This window comes from Panthera pardus, unplaced genomic scaffold (genome assembly GCF_024362965.1).
Source record: "Panthera pardus isolate Hobbes unplaced genomic scaffold, ASM2436296v1 HiC_scaffold_2, whole genome shotgun sequence".
NCBI classification, from domain to species: domain Eukaryota; kingdom Metazoa; phylum Chordata; class Mammalia; order Carnivora; family Felidae; genus Panthera; species Panthera pardus.
The window spans coordinates 106,936,642-106,954,024 of NW_026526765.1; the positions used below are offsets into that span (position 1 = coordinate 106,936,642).

The 17,383-nt window shown below is 35.1% G+C and overlaps 1 protein-coding gene across 1 annotated transcript in view; it reads left to right on the forward strand.

The window, feature by feature from the left end:
• SREK1IP1 (SREK1 interacting protein 1) overlaps positions 1-17,383 on the forward strand; it is a 44,048-nt gene that overhangs the window by 15,440 nt on the left and 11,225 nt on the right. The window contains exon 3 of the mRNA XM_019414337.2: positions 4,902-5,045. Coding sequence (XP_019269882.1) covers positions 4,902-5,045 — 144 coding nt within the window. The remainder of the gene's footprint in view (positions 1-4,901; positions 5,046-17,383) is intronic.

Below are 17,383 nucleotides of genomic sequence, written 5' to 3' on the forward strand. Positions count from 1 at the left end.
CAGGCTTCTCTGTCTGATACTGTCCCCTCCCTGGGCCCTCCCTGGTGTTCTCCCACACCCCTTGGTGGGAGGTAAGGTATTGGGTGGGTTATTATGTGGTTTTTGGTTACTTAAGTGAAAATCCCTCCCCAGAGCCTGTTTCTTTCACCTCTCCATTCAAGACCTCAGTCAACTGAGCTCCCCACAGGTAGTAGGATGGAGAATGCCAAGAGCAGACAAGAGCCCTGCTGTTCCACCTTTTCCTACAAATTTCCTCCATCTTCACTTTGTTTTTCTCCATTTGGTGACTTTCTAACTTTTCAATCACATAAAATCCAGTAGTTAAGTTTGGGGGGAACCATAAGTTATATGTGGATTTTTAGCTGCCTGGGGATCAGCATTCCAGGGTCAACTGTAATTCCTAGAAGGGAATTTGGGATAAATGGAGGGTTTTATATTTAAGATAAAAGATGTGTATAGAGACTAAAGGGATATTATAGGACATGTTGCAGATATTGGAGACAGAAGATGGAGCAATTTTCTCTAAGAGTTAAAATAAGGATAACTTTTTTTTTTTTTTTAGTACTTTATTTATTTTTGAGAGAGACAGAATGTGAGCAGGGAAAGGGAGAGAGGGAGGGAGACACAGAATCTGAAGCAGGCTCCAGGCTCTCAGCTGTCAGCACAGAGCCCAATGCTGGGGCTCAAACTCCTAAACCGCGAGATCATGACCTGAGCCAAAGTCGGACGCTTAACCAACTGAGCCACCCAGGCATCCCATCAAGGATAACTCATAAGTTTGAAGGAAACTAGGTGAGAATAAGTATGGATATTTTCAGGTGTGGAAACAGAAGGTAGAAGGAGACTTTGGTAATCTCAGTTTTCTTGGTAAATTAGGAGGTGCAGTTGTCTGTTTGGGAAGGGGCATTGAGTGAGACAGGAAAGTGGTTGAACAATGATTTAAGTCAGGCATAAGTTTAGAAAAGTCACTGAGGGGAATAAGAGAGGAACTTGACCAGGGACAAACACAAAAATGAAATGCTTTGTGTTTGTGCTAATGTCCATGTATGTGTGATTGTACTTAAGCATTGCTTGACTGCTCAGGGACAGGCACAACCTCAAGAAAGGTTAGCTTTGATCCAGAGTATTTGTTTTACAGTGAGGTATGGCAGAAGAAGAACATGAATGAGTCAAAGAAAAAACATGTAATGGTGTTTGGACAGTCAGGAATGAGAAGTTTGACAGATGAGAAGAAAATGAAGGGACTGAGTGAGTTAAGGTCTTAATTTTCTAAAACAGATATCATATGATTTCACTCATATGTGGAAATTGAGAAAGTTGACAGAATAACATAGGGGAAAGGAAGGAAAAATAAGATAAAAACAGAGAGGGAGGCAAACCATAAGAGACTCTTAAATACAGAGAACAAACTGAGGGTTGATGGGGGTTGGGGGAGTAGGTTAAAAGGTAGGTTAAATGGGCATTAAGAAAGGTACTTTTTGGGATGAGCACTGAGTATCATATGTAAGAGATCAATCATGGGGTTCTACTCCTGAAGCCGAGACCACACTATATGCTAACTTACTTGAGAATAAGAAAATAAAAATTAAAAATAAGTAAAAATTTAGAAAGATACAAGAACACTGAGAAAAGGGGAGGATATTAAATGCTCATTTTCCACAGTGGGAAGTCAATTAATTATGCCTGAGCTGAAAAATCAAGAGGCAGCAGTTATTAAGAGAAATGTGTTATTTAGGGAAATAGAATAGTTAAATTAAAAAAAAATTAACTAGAAGAGGAGAAAGTGATTTTGTCTGGTAAGGGGCAAGTGGCAGGTCAGAAATGTGGTTTTTATAGAAGTTTGTAAAAATGTGTATTTATGCACATTATAACTTTGCACATAGGTATATATGTGATAAATGTAATAGTTAAAAAATTCTTGTGCTCTACCTAGTTGATTCTCTACTCTTGGAAATGCTAAGCTCTAACTCTCTTTGGAATTGACAGCTTTCATGTCAACAATTACCTAAAAGAAGGTGACAGCAAATAGGTTTGTTTGTTTTTTTCCTTTGAGAAGTAAATGTAGTAAGAATGACATAAATAAAAAGTAGATGGAATAAAGTGTTGACAGAAAATTCTAAACACATCTATGCATGGGTGTAAGGGAATAAGAGAGCTAGAAGGATAAAAGCTTATAGTCAGTATAATAGTGGAGTTGAAAATTTACGAGATGGAACACTTCAGGTAATGACAAGGAGCGTAGTGTGGCCTTGGCATCTAAAATGGCAAGGAACTATGAGGCCATGCACCACTCTAGCCTGTTCGTGTAGGTTTGTGGGAGGGCTTAGGGTGAAGAACCCAAGTCTGAGCCAGATTCCAAAGACTTCAGTAGACGGGCTATTAAACAGCAACAGAGAGCTGCATGGGAGATTAGAGGGCTGCTATATTGAGAAACAGTATTAAGGAGCCTGGAAGGTACTAATAATACCGAGATAAGCTGTGGAAAAGTGTTCTCAGGGAAGAGCCAAATGTCCTTTAAAACAAGTGGGAGAGGGAACAAACTGTAAAGAGGTGAAGCTGTCATAAAAGGATTGGGGGAGGGGCACCTGGGTGGCTCAGTCAGTTGGGCATCCGACTTCGGCTCAGGTCATGATCTCGCGGTTTGTGAGTTTGAGCCTCGCGTCGGGCTCTGTGCTGACAGCTCAGAGCCTGGAGCCTGCTTCAGATTCTCTGTCCCCCTCCTTCTCTCGCTGCCCCACCCCTGCTTGTGCTCTGTCTCTCTCTGTCTTTCAAAGATGAATAAACATAAAAAAATAAAATAAAAAAGATAGGGGGAGAAGGGGGTGATGATTGTAGGTCAGGGGAGCAGTAACAGCAATATGAAGGTAAGGCTTCAAGGAAGATAAATAGATTCAGAAGGCTTCATTTTTGGGTATCATAATGATAGGGATATGAAGCTTAGTGGAATTAGTTATGTTTAATAATTGAGAAGCTTATGATACAACCTTTATGTTCTCTATAATCATAGAGGTACTTAAAAATTATACCCTCAGAAGTTATTAGGCAAAAAAAAAAAAAAAAAAATTAATAAGATGGAGAAGATTTGAGCAACAGAATAGACATAGCACTCTATTCAACAGAGTGATATATATTCTTTTAAAATGCATACCAAATCATTTCATGAATTTACTGCATGATAGTCCACAAAAGTAATCTCAGCAAATACCAAATAACTGATATCATACAGACCCTACTTTCTGATAACAGTGTAATATCTTTATAAATCAACAAAAACTTAATTTGAAAACTCCATATGTTTGGAAACTGAAAAGAATACTTATGAATGATTCATTTGAAAGGAAATTATAATGAAGGAAACTTATTTCCAGCAGTATGGCAGACAGGATCCTTTTGCAAGCAGTTAAGAAACTTGTATAAAATGCGCAGTACATATTTTAGATACAATAGTGTTCTAGGAAGAAAATAATTAGAGAATGCTCAGAGGACAATAATCAAAGTAAAGCAGAAACTCTAAGAGGTAAGACTTAAGAGTATTTCCTGAACCCAGTGTTCTTGAACTTGGGTTTTCATGGGTTTGCAGAGTGCAGGGGATAAAAGCAAGGCCCAGGGTCCTACCTAAGATTGGGACTCTAACACGAGATGTTCTTGAATAAATCTAGAACTTCCAAGAGAGAACTAGAAATAAACTCTAGCACAGAGTTATGGTGAGTCATTAGTGTGTTGTGGAATCAGTTGCATGGTTACTGTTAGCACTTTTTTGTTGTTTTTATTTTTGTTTGCTTTTTGTTTTGGGATATCAAATGTAGTACTCAGGTCACTTTTTGTTTCATATTTGTGTATTAGTGTGTATTTGTATTTGGATGTATATATCAATACACTTAGTTTTACTGTTATTTTTTACCATCAGTGAATCATAGTAAAAAAAAAAAAAAAAAAAGGAAAGTTGCTGCCTTAGAGAAACAATGTCGTATGCAGAAAATACATGTACGGCTACTCATTTTAGCATTATTTATAGTAGCAAAGTACTGAAAGCAAACTAAGATTCTAGCAGTAGTAGAGAAGATAAATAAATCGTATTCTTATATAATGGAACATTATTCATCAGATAAAATGAGATAGTTACATCTACTTATGTTAATATAGGTAAATCACAAAATATAATATTGAGTGGCAAACACTAGTTGCAGATTGGTAGGTAAGTATAATTGAGTTTATGTGAAATAAATAATCAGATATGCTGTTTTGGAAAGATAAATACAACTTCAGTATGCCAATTCTGAAGAAAGAATAGAATGGGATTAGGACAGGGTTCTAAGGAATGGTGCAATGCCCCCAATTTTGTGTGTGTGCACGCACATGTGTGCAAACACTTGCCATTAAGAAAAAAAACACTCTAATTGAATAACAAAATGTTAACATGTGAGTGGATAGGCACTTGGATATTGGTTATATAATTTCCCGTACTTCTCTGGTATTTGTAATGTTTGATTTTTTTTTTAAGTTGTATCATGTCATAAATATGTAACTGTTGTAGTTTTCTTGTAGGGATCAAATTTAGGAGGTGAATGATGTCAGAATGAAAATTGTTTTTCAAAATTAAATTTTTAAGGGTTCTTTAGAAAAACACAGTCAATTATATTGTCATGACACCTTTAATTAGATGAAAGCTATGTAGTTGCTAATTAAGTACATAGGGAAAACAGGAAAAATTTCTCTGAGTGGTGTATTCAGAAAAAGCAAACTACTACTCACTGAATAAAAGTTGAAACTAAACATTATACTATTAAAATTGTAACTTGTTTAACCCTGAGGCAACAAAATAAAAATATATAATAAAAATATAATGAGTATCTTTAGGTATCTTTTATTTTGTCATTTACATTTTTGTTTGTTTTACTTAGCTGGTCATCTGACATTTGAATGCCGCAATTTTCTCCGAGTAGACCCCAAAAGGGACATAGTTTTGGATGTGAGCAGCACAAGTAGTGAAGAGAGTGATGAAGAGAATGAAGAACTGAATAAATTGCAGGCATTACAAGAAAAAAGTAAGTAATACTTTTCTTTCCCTACATCCTTTAAAAATATTTCTAAATGTTCTGCTTTATTATGTAATGTTTATTTATTGTTCTGTTATACTTATCATTAAGATACCTTGTGTATTTATGTAAGAGGCACTGCATAGGTAAGGATAGGCTTTGGATGTTGTAAGTACTTTGCCCCAAATCAAACAGCAGATCAGTGTTAGAACCAGGAGGCACATCAATTTCTCATTCCACAAAGCAGGTTTTGTTATTGTTGTTTTTCCATCACACTAAGATGTGTCACATGGTACAAAGAATCTGATTTAAGACTTGGTTTCTAGACCCATTTGGCCATTTTTTAGCACGTGACTTTCAACAAGTTGTTTAACCTCTGTGAACCTTAATTTCCTTACAGGATAACACAAAAGATCAGTTTGTCAAATCACACTAATTCAAATCAGAGATATTAGCCAGTACCAAGCTTTACTAAGAATTTCAAGTACATAAATGATCATGAAGCATAGGGAAAACTGCAGAAATTCTAGGGCCACCAGCACAGCTCCCTGGGTATTTTCTTTCTTTCTCCTTCACAACCCATTCTGGCCAAGATTAACATGAGGTTTCTTCATTACACAAAAGAAAGTCATTTAATCATGAAACATGTCAATGTTATGTCCATATAGTTACATTTTCCAGTGAGCCATGCCGCATAAATCCATAGATTCCAGGATTATATATCATAAACTATCTTAGATCCAGTACATCATGCTATAAGCAGTCTATAAATAAGGATTCTCTTGCCAACAACTTGATTGTGGACTTCTAGCTTTTAGAACTGTGAGAAAAAGCACAACCCTCCACCTTCCACCCCCAAAGGTATTCTCTACCTAGCAAACACCATTAATTTGTTTCCAGGAGGTCTGTCATTAGCATGTTTACAAAGAGATTTGACCAAGTTACCTTCTTTTTTTTGTTGGGGGCATGCTCCTCTCTCCTCACAGAAGGAGTAGATTGTATACCTGCTGTTTAATCATTTCTTTCCCATCTTGTATATAAAGTGGCCTATCCTTGAAGTGGGGCTTTTAGGGATACGGTGTAATGCTGTATGTGAAAATACACTGTGGACTTCAAAATGATATATGTTAGATGTCACACAATCAAAATGCAGCTTGTTTGAATATGGCTTTAGGCATAGAATGAGAGATACAAAAAGTTAAAATCTTACTTTAGATTATCAGAGAACAATAAACAAAAAACACCTTAAAACTTCTTAAGCTTTCCATATTATATCTAGTGAAGGTAAATGAAAAGTCAAATGCCAGGGTACTAGGACAAACTGAGAAGGCAGAAGAGGGAGAGAGTCTCAAAGAGGATCACTAAGGCTGAGTATATACAGCTTCAAGTAAAAGTAGCTGCTTGAGTATATATACTTGATTTTATTCCCTACTGAAACACCACTGAAATGATAATGGAAGAATTTAAAAAAAAAACATAAATGCACAAAGACAAAATGAGGTAGGAAGCAATAGTAACACAGTTATGAAAAGCAGTTGGGTTTAGTGACAATGGACTGCATACTTGAGAAAGTTCAGTCCTTTAATAATAGGAAATCTGAGGAGTAACCTGATAGTGCACATTTTAAAACTCCCAAACAACTTGATAATGAGTATCCTTAAGTACCTCTGTGAGGATGTCAGTAAAGCTAAAAACAGGAATTGGTTAAAAATCTGAAGTAATTCCCTTCAGTTACCTTTCCCTACTCTGTGAAGCCAGATGGCTTCCCTCCATTACCTCAGTTAGGCTATTGCAGCTCCGTTTTCTAGACAGGTAAAACAAAGGGTCTTTAAACTGAGATATACCAAACACAGATGAAAACAGTAAGTTAAAGGTGAGAACCTTCCAGCCATCTTCACCTGTTTGGTTCCCAGACATGTATCACCCAGGCAGAAGATCTGAAGATCCATCTCTGGGAGATCTGCCCAGTCTAAGAAAAAAGAAATAAAGATAATGACCAAAGACGTGACATAGTCACATTATCAGTTAAGTTGAGATTTCCATGCTTTGCTTGCTCAAAGCTTCAGCTTTTTAGACAATCAACAAGCACTAAATTTCTGAGGAAAGACTCTCAAGTGAAATATAGATACTAAAACCAACCAATGAACAAAAAAAGTCAGCTTGAAGGATACACAGGCTGTGAAAGGAGAAGAAAACAGAAATCATTAATATCCAGTTTTATAGAAAGATAAGATACAGCACCCATGAAACAGAATAAGATACTATAAAAAGAACAAATCAGCAAAAGAACTTTTGGAAATTAAAAAAGAAGCAGACATAAAGAACTTAACAGAGATGGAAGATAAATCTAACAAGCAAAACAAGGGAAGGAAAAAAATAGTTAAGACAATTGAAGAATCAGTCTAGGAAATACTTCATTCACATGAGTCCCAGATAGAGAATACAGAAGGAATTTCCAGGAACTGAAGGACATTAGTTTCCAGATGAAAGGGTTCAACCAGTACTAAGCACAGTGTTAAAATTAGACTCACATAAAGGCACACTGTTACAAAATTTCGTATCATAGGAAATGAGAATATAATTGAAATTTCCAGAGTCAAGGATAAAACAAGTCATAGGTAAAAAATCAGGAGTCAGAATAACCTTGTTCTTCTCTAAAGTGATACTGGAAGCTAGTAGATGTGGATAATGCTTTCAGATTTTTGAAGGAAAGTTGTATCCAAATTAGAATGATATACCCAACCAAATTATCAACCAAGTATGGAATAGAATAAAGGCATTGGCAGACATTCAAAATGAAAAAAAAAAAAAAAAAAATTATCTCTCACATACCCTTTCTGAGAGCACTGATTCCAGAGGTTTCTACCAAAGTAAGGGAATATACCCTAAGAAAGAAGACTTTATATAGGAAGTAGAGGAGATAGGAAGGGAGTCCCTAGGTCACTTGTAAAGGAGATCTCAGGAAGACAGGCACCAGGCATAGAGAGCAGGCTGAAGGAGCAAAGCTGAAGATTCTAGGAGAGAAAGCCCAAGATTGCCAATTCCACAAGGACAGTTTCTATCCCATCCATCTACACTGCTGTGTCTAAAAACAAAAAACAAACAGAAACTGCCACCCCCCAAATCCCAAAACCAAACAAAAACAAAAACTTGAGAATTAGTAAACCTCTTAGAAAACACATAATTTAAACCTACTTTTACAGAAAAGGAACTGAAGACAGATGACTCCCAAGTGACTAACTCATCATAGTGAAGCCAGCACCGTGATCTGTGTTTCTTGCCTACTGGTCCTATACTGTTTACACTGTAGTGTGCTGCTCTCCTACCGTGGAGATTATGTAGTCTTTTGGTTCTTCACTTTTTTTTCCTTCACCATATGAATCTTGAAGGATAAAGTACCCTGTCATCGTGAATAGAGGTTTATTCTAGAGGTGATTTTTCAATCAGAACACCTGGGACAAATCTACCCTGGCAGGAAAGGGAGGGAGTTAACATACCATAATCACCAGGAAGGGATAAAACTTCCTTGTTCGAATCAGCTTTCCCTTACTTTCACGCTGAAAATGACTGACTCAATGTAGATTTTCTTTCTTAAAAAGGTACACTTGCCTATGGTCACTTACAGGCTCAGAACTTGTTTCCCAGTATCATGACTCCCACTCAGGAGAGTGCTCATTCCTGTATATCATGCAGATTTCAGTAATAAAGTATTATAAAAGGGATCCAGGTGACTCAGTCAGTTAAGTCCGACTTCAGCTCAGGTCATGATTTCACCATTCGTGAGTTCAAGCCCCACATTGGGCTCTGTGCTGACAGCTCAGAGCCTGGAGCCTGCTTCAGATTCTGTGTCTTCCTCCCTCTGACCTTCCTCCACTCATGCTCTGTCTCTCTCTCTCTCTCTCTGTCTCTCTCTCTCAAAAATAAATAAACATTAAACATTTTTTAAGGGGATACAAATTTATTTCATGGTTATCTAGTGGAAGCCCAGTGGCCCCCCCCCCCCCACCTCCTGCCACTCAAATAAACAATAAATTGGTTCCTAAATACAGGGAAGAAGGGAGTGTAGAGGCTGTGGTTCTTAGTTCCATTGATAACTTTCTGTTACTGCTCAGGATGTCTGATGGGGTCAGGGTAAAACACTGACCTATTGATTTTGAGTTCTCATGCCATATCCTTTAGTACTCCTGAGGGTTCCTTGAATCCTGCCTTGGTTCTTCAAGGTGGGGAGCTCTTGTACCAACTATCTTGACTAAGTTTTGTGTGTGTGTGTGTGCTTTTTGTTTTTGTTTTTAATGACAATAAAAATAGTGAGCCGGGAGAAAGCTAAGAATTTTTAATGTGCTTACATTAATTAGTTGTTCTGCTTTCATGAAACAGAGACATAAAGGGGAGGAGAGATAAATGTCACCAAAAAATAAAACCCAAAATTTATTTTTGTATGTTATGTTCTTTTTTGCTTCTGTTTGTATTTATTTCTATTATATTGTATATTTTCAATGCATTTTATATACTTAGGGAATTAAAAGAAAATAATCTTTCATTTAAAACAAAGAAAATAGTCTAAATGACAAATATATCAATTTTTTGACACAAATTAGAAAATGTGAGAGCAGGACTTGACATGGATGGGTACAATCATTGCAGTTTTATTATAATCAACAACCTGGAACCTGTACAACCTTCTAAAATTGTGTTACCAGTGCTGTGAACAGGGAAAGATTGAACAATCAGTGTCTGATAAGGATTATACAATCTTATTGACTCACAATGTGTGTATGTGTATGCTTATGTGTGAAAATGCTTACTGTCTAGTGACACTACAATACTCTAGGAAACTCGTTAAGGTTTTATACTGTGTTTTAAACTTGCTGAGAAACTTTCCTTTGGAATTGTATATGATAGTAGCAAATATTTGAAGCCCTGTTTATATTAGAATATACAGAAAGTCAAGGTAAAATTTTACTATTTACAAAGGACCCAAGAAGTTCAAGAGTATGGATTTTTTTTCTCATTCTATTTTACCTAGTGTTATTTAATGTTAATTAGCTATTTACCTGTAATTAGGAGGTATTCCTCTACTCATACATCCCTTAATATTTTATGATATTCTTTTATTTCAGTCCAGAAAATAAATATATTTTGACAAATTTGGAGGTTTGGGGTTATTTTGATGGTTTGGTTTGGTTAAGAAAGTTTTATTAAATAAATAAATAAATAGATAGATAGATAGATAGATAGATAAAAGAAAGTTATATGTCATGGGTGCCTAGGTGTGGCTCAGTCGGTTGAGCATCCAACTTTGGCTCAGGTCATGATGTCACTGTTCCTGAGTTCGAGCCCCACGTTGAGCTCTCTGCTGTTAGTGCAAAGCCTGCTTCGGACCCTCACACACTCTCTCTCAGAAATAAATACACATGAAAAAAAGTTTTATGTTAAATTCATACTTGATATCATTTAAAGATGGTTGATACTGAACACTGCCCAGGAAAAAATGCCAAAATGAGATATTCGCATATTACCATAATTGTATTTGTTATTTCCTTTAATAACTGCTGGAATCAGATTCAAGTAAATGACTTATACTGGTGGTTTCAGGGTTCATAAAGATAGGGCTTACATGAATCCATGGGGTAATTGAAATAAACCTCTGTTTGGCTCAAAATGTACTTTTTATAAGAAAACTACAAAAGATATTTGCAAAGTAGTTGATTAGAAGTCTCAGCAGTGATTGGGAAATTTAGATGAATGGATCTAGGTTGGGAACTATCTAGTCAAGTATTTAAAAGCAGCTGGAGTGGCTACAAACCTGGTGACATATGCAGACAAAGATCTGGTATCTGACCCTGCAGGTACTACTGGACGGTTTTTTCTTATTATTACAGAGTTGTCTCCAAGCACAGGATCATATCCTCCGACTTCTGTATGTCACACAAGAGACTGCCACTCTTGTTGATTGTCAAAAAATTTAAGTGCTAAGGAGGCTTTTGCCTTCAATTTTTTACTCCAGTGTTTGTATCTTTTAGCAAGAAATTCCTGTTTTGCAGAAACTCAAATTCTTTTCCCTATGCCTGTGTACATTTCAATATCCTGTCTCAGAAAGACCTTCAATAGAGGTGGAATCATTTTAAGAATGATAGTATGGAAACACTGAACTGTCTAAATCAAACTTTCATCTTCAGTGCTTGAATTCTCATATACTGTTATCGTAAGTACTGCTAGTTCCTAAGGGTAGTAGCCAGGAAAAAAGATGTCTTAAATTCTGGGATTGTTTTGTTTTTATTAGAACTAATTTCTCTATATAATCTAGTCAGTGGACTCTTTATCCATCATTCCTAAATGGAAGAGGTTATTTTTCCCATAGCTATGTATTTGCTTTGTTTCTTATAACTTTGGGAAGGGGCATGTTTACAGTAGTCATTCTGAGCTTATTATAGCTACAAAAAAAAAAAAAAAAATCTCGAGATAAAGCTAAAGTGACTAATATCAGATCAAGTCAATTTCAAAACAAAGAATGTTTCTAGAGATAAAGAGGGTTTCTTTAAAATGATAAAAGTGTTAGTGAAGAGGACATATGAATACTAAGTATTTATGAATACTAAGTGGTTATGTACCTAATAACAAATTTAAACTATATGAGACAAACCCTGATAGAACTACCACGGAAAATCCTTGTGGATAAACAAATTCACAATTACAGTTGTAGATGTCAGTCACTATGCCTGTCTCAATAATTGATGGAACAGGTAGACAGTAAATCAGAAAGGATATAAGACTTGAATAACACTGTCAGCCAACTTGACCTTTTTAATATTTATAGAACACCTCACCCAACAACTGCAGAGTACACATTTTTTTCAGGTTCACACAGAATGTCTAGCTAGATAGACCTTATTCTGTGTTATAAAACAAGCCTTGATAGATTTTAAAGGGTTCACATTATGCAAAATATATTCTCTAGCCACAAGGAAATTAAATTAGAAATATAGTGACAGCTTCCTGGAAAATTCACCCAATATATGTAACCTAACACTTCTAAATAACCCACTGGGTCAAAGAAAAAATGCAAAAGGAAATTACAAAGTATTTTGAACTGAATGAATAAAAACACAATATTTATGGGGTGCTCATAAAACAGTACCTAAAGGAAATTATAACACTAACTTCCTGTATTAGAAAGAAGAAATATCTCAAATTTATGACTTCACCTCTGCTTTAACACACTAGAAAAAGAAAAGTGAATGAAACCCAAAGTAAGCAGAAGAAAGATAATAAAAAGATTGGAGATGAAATCACTGAAATGGAAAATAGGAAAACAATAGAGAAAATTAGTAAAACCAAAAGCTGGTTCTTTGAGATCTATAAAATTGAAAAATTGCTATCCAAACTGATCAGGTAAAAATCAAAACAAAAAAAATCAAAACAAAAACAAACAAAAATAAAAGAAAAGAAACAAAAACAAAACAAAGAAACAATACCAGAAATGAAATAAGTGATAATACTACAGATTATACAGATAGTAAAATAAGGGAATATTGTGGAAATGCCAATAAGTTGAACAACTTAGATAAAAGACAATTAGTTGAAACATACAAACTATAAAAACTCTCTCAAAAAATGAACTGAATAGCCTGCATCTATTAAAGAAGTTAAATGGTTAGCTTAAAAACTTTCAACAAAGCAAACTCCATAGCTGAATGACTTCTCTCCTAATTCTTCCAGATGTTGAAGGAGAAATAATGCCATTTCTACATAAGATCTTAAAAATTGAATATGATGGAGAACTTTCCAACTCAATTTTTAAGACCAGCATTCCTCTGAGAAACTACAAGAAAAGTAGAGATTCCTATAAACACAAGCACAAACAGAATTTTAAGCAATTTTAGGCAATTAAAAGAACTTTAGCAAATCAAATCCAACAATATGTGAAAAGGATAATATAACCAAGTAAAGTTTATCCCAATAGTATAAGATTTGTTTCACGTTCTAAAACAAGACAATGTAATTCATCATTTTTAACAGCTCTTTACAAAAGAACACGTAGATGATAATTACAGTATTTTAAATAATTCAAAGAAGTCCACTGTCCATTTCTGATAGTTTGATAGTAAACTAGGAAAAGAAGGGAACTTTATCAACTTCATAAAGGACATCAAAAAAAAAAAACAAAAAAACTGGAAGATTACATAATACCTAATGGTAAAAGACTGAATGTTTCCATAACATAAGGAACAAAGCAAAGATGTCTACTCTTCCCACTTCTACTCAACTTTGTGGTGAAGATTCTAGCCACTAGTCAACTTTGTGGTGAAGATTAAGGCAAGAAAAAGAAATCAAAGGCATCCAGATTGGAAAATAAAGAGTGAAAACTATTTGCAGATGACATAGTCGTCTATGTAGAAATCCTGTGAAATCTACCAAAGAAAACTTCTGTAACCTAATAACCTAAGAATGAAGTTTAGCAAAGTTGTAGAATATAAGATCAATCAATGGGCAAAAAATCAATTGTATTTCTGTATTGTGACAATAAACAATCAGAAACTGAAATGTTAAAAATACCTTTTATAATAGCATTAAAAATATGAAATATTTAGGGATAAACTGACTAAAAGATGCACAAGACTGAAGCATATAAAACATTGCTGAGGGAAATTAATGAATGAATCAAAAGATATACCATATTCATGGAATAGAAGATTAAATATTTTTAAGATGTCATTTCTCCCCCCTTGATTTATAGATTCAAACTAAACACAATCAAAATTCTAGCAGGCTGTTTTAGAAACTGACAAGCCAATTTTATAATTTTACAAGCCAATGATAATATCTTCCAGAATTGTAGTATAGTATCACAACCAGGATTCTGACATTGGTAGAGTCAAGATACAGAATATTTGCATCACTCATATCGCCTTTTTAATCTTTATTTTTTATTTATTTTTTCATATTGCCTTTTTAAAAGCCACACCCACTTCTCTCTTGTCCTTACTACCTTCTTAATTTCTGGCAACCAAAAATTTGCCATTTCTGTAATATTGTAATTTCAAAAATGTTTTATGAATGGATTCATATAGTATGTAATCTTTTTAGATTTTTTTCAGCTAGCTGTAATTCTCTAGAGATTCACTGAGGTTGCTGCATATTTTAGTAGTTTGTTTCTTTTAATTATCGAGTAGTGTTTTATCACATAGATATCCCATAGTTTGTTTAACTCTTCACCCACTGAAAGATATCTGACTTGTGTACCATTAGGGGCTATTACAAATAAAGCTGCTATTAACAGGATTTGGGTGAACAGAAATCTTCATTTCTATGAAATGAATACCCAGAAGTACAATTGTTGGGTTTTATGGTATTTGTATCTTTAGTTTCTTAATAAACTGCCAGACTGTTTTTCAGAGTGGCTATACTATTTTACTTCCCTACCAAAAATGTATGAATGACCCAGTTTCTCTGCAGCCTCACTAGAATTTGATATTGTCTTTTTTTTTTTTTTTTTTAAGCATTCTGATAGGGGCACTTGGGTGACTCAGTCAGTTAAGCATCCACCTAGATTTCGGCTCAGGTCATGATCTCAGGGTTCTTGAGCTGGAGATCACGTCCGGCTCCATGCTGACAGCCCAGAGCCTGCTTGGGAGTCTTTCTCCCTCTCTGTCTGTCCCTCCCCTGTTCATGCTCTCCCTCCAATAATAAATAAACTTAAAAAATATATATATTTTAGCATTCTGACAGGTGTGAAGTTATATCTCAATGTGATTTTAACTTACATTTCCCTGATTGCTAATGATGTTAAACATCATCTCATTACTGTTGAATCCTTTATGTACTCTAGATTCTAGTCCTTTGTTGGATATCTGGTTTGCAAATACTTTCTCTTAATATGTTGCTTATCTTTCCATCCTCTTAATAGGTCTTGAACAGTGTAATAGTTTTTAATTTTCATAAAATCCAATTTCTCAATTTTTCCTTTTTTAGATTACTTTTGGTGTCAAAGATAAGAACTCTTCCTATCTTTAGATCCCAAAGATGGTCCCCTTTACTTTTTTTTACAAGCTATCACACCACCCCCCAGGTAGGACATATATGATATTCCTTGGATACTCCCAGCTATCCCAAAACAAGAAAGGACAAAAAACAAATGGTTAAACTGGTTAGACTCTCCACCAGTTCATAAGAAAAAGGCAATTCCATCAATAGCCTTAAGTCCAGGAACTCCCTACTGTCTTAATGCTTTGCTAGAGAGAAAAACAACCTTAGTTTGACAATAGCTAGGCTTCCAGTAGTCTGTGAGTCTTTAGCATGTGAAAATCTTTTTGAAAACTTACCTTTTGACTCTACCTCCTCCAAGTCCATGGTATATAATAACCATTCATTCTTGACAACCCCAGTGCAGCTCTCTCTACCCACGGTCCTGTCCCCATGCTTTAATAAAATCACCTTTTGCACTCTCCCCAAAAAATTTTGTAGTCTTACATTTTCACTTTAAGTCCATGATTCATTTTGAGTTGATTTTTGTAGAAGATGAGATATTTAGGACAAGTTTTATTATTTTGCTTAAGATAAGCAATTATTAGGGCGCCTGGTGGCTCGGTCGGTTAAGCGTCCAACTTCGGCTCAGGTCATGATCTCATGGTTTGTGAGCTCGAGCCCCACATCAGGCTCTGTGCTGTCAGTTCAGAGCCTGCAGCTTGCTTCGGATTCTGTGTCTCCCTCTCTCTCTCTCTCTCTGCCCCTCCCCCACTCTTGCTCTGTCTCTCTCTGTCTCTCAAAAAATGAATAAGCGTTAAAAAAAAAAAAAGATAAGCAATTATTCTAGCACTCTTTGTTGGAAAGCTATCTTTCCTCCATTGAATTGCTGTTGTACTTTTGCCAAAAACCAGGTGGTCATATTTGTGTGGGTTTGTTTGAGTTCTCTCTTCTGTTCCCTTGATCTATGTGTCTGTTCTTCCACCACCGCCAACAGTCGTGATTAATGGTAGCTATATAATAAGTCCTGAAATTGAGTAGACTGATTCTTCCCACTTTATTCTTTTCCAGAAATATTTTAACTACTTTCTATTCTTTCCATGTAGATTTTTAGAATAATTCTATGTCTAGAAAGAAATCTTGCTGAGATTTTGACACGAATGGCATTAAACATGTATTTCAGTTTAGGGAGAATAGATATCTTTACTATGTTGAGTCTCCAATTCAAGAACTTAGTCTGTCTCTCCATTTATGTAGGTCTTTCACTTGTTTACATAGATTACTGTGTAGTTTTTGTGAGAAATAAGCCCACTGACCCAATCAAAGGAGGGATGCAGAGACTGAGCACAGTGAAGAGAGGCTTCTTCTTGCGAGAGTGGGTGTCTGGTGGACAGGCACAACTGGGCGGTTACAGCAGGCAATTTATCTCCTAAATGGTGTATTTTGAATTTTGTTTCTGTGTATTTATTACCAGTGTGTAGAAAGGCAATACCTTTCTGTCTTTTTCTCTTATATCCTTGCTGAACTCAATAATTTCATTTTTTATAGATTCCTTGATATTTTTTATGTAAACCATCATATCATCTGCAAATGGGAATGGTTTTATTTTTCTCCTTTAATCTATGTCTTTATTTCTTGTTTTTTTTTTCTTTTGTTGTTGTTGTTGTTTTATTGCCATACCTAAAACTTATAGTACTGTATTGAGAAAGAGTGGTGAGAGATGACTTTCTTACCTGGATTCTAATCCTAGAGGGCAAAAACACTTAAACTTTCACCATTAAGTGTAATTTTAGTGGAAAGTTTTATGTAGTTGCCTTTTATCAAGTTGAGAAATATTCTCTCTATTCCCATTTTTTTTACAGTTTTTATTATAGAATGGTTGTCAGATTTTGCCAATTCTTCATTGATCAGTATGATATTATGATTTTTTCTTAGCTTGTTAATATGGTAGATTATATTAATTAATTTTTGAAAATTGAACCAGCCTTGTATCCATGAATTCTATTTGCTAAATTTTGTTAAGGATTTTTCCATCTGTATTCATGAAAGATGTTGGTCTGTAGTTTTCTTGCTTTGTACTATTTTAGTCTAATTTTGGAATCAGAGTAAGAGTTACATAGAGTATTGATAAAATTTCCTTCTATTTTTGGATAAAATTGCATAAGACTTGTATGAAAGTAGTGTTTATTTTTCTTTAAATGTTTGGTAGAGTTCTTCAGTGAAGTTATCTGGGCCTGAAGATTTTTTTTAGAAGTCTTAAAGTTAGATATTAAATTTCCTCAATAGTTAAAGGGTTATTGAAATTATCTACTTCCTGTTAGGTGAGTTGTGGCATTTTGTTTTTTGAGAAAGGGGTCCATACTATCCAAGTTGTCACATTTATT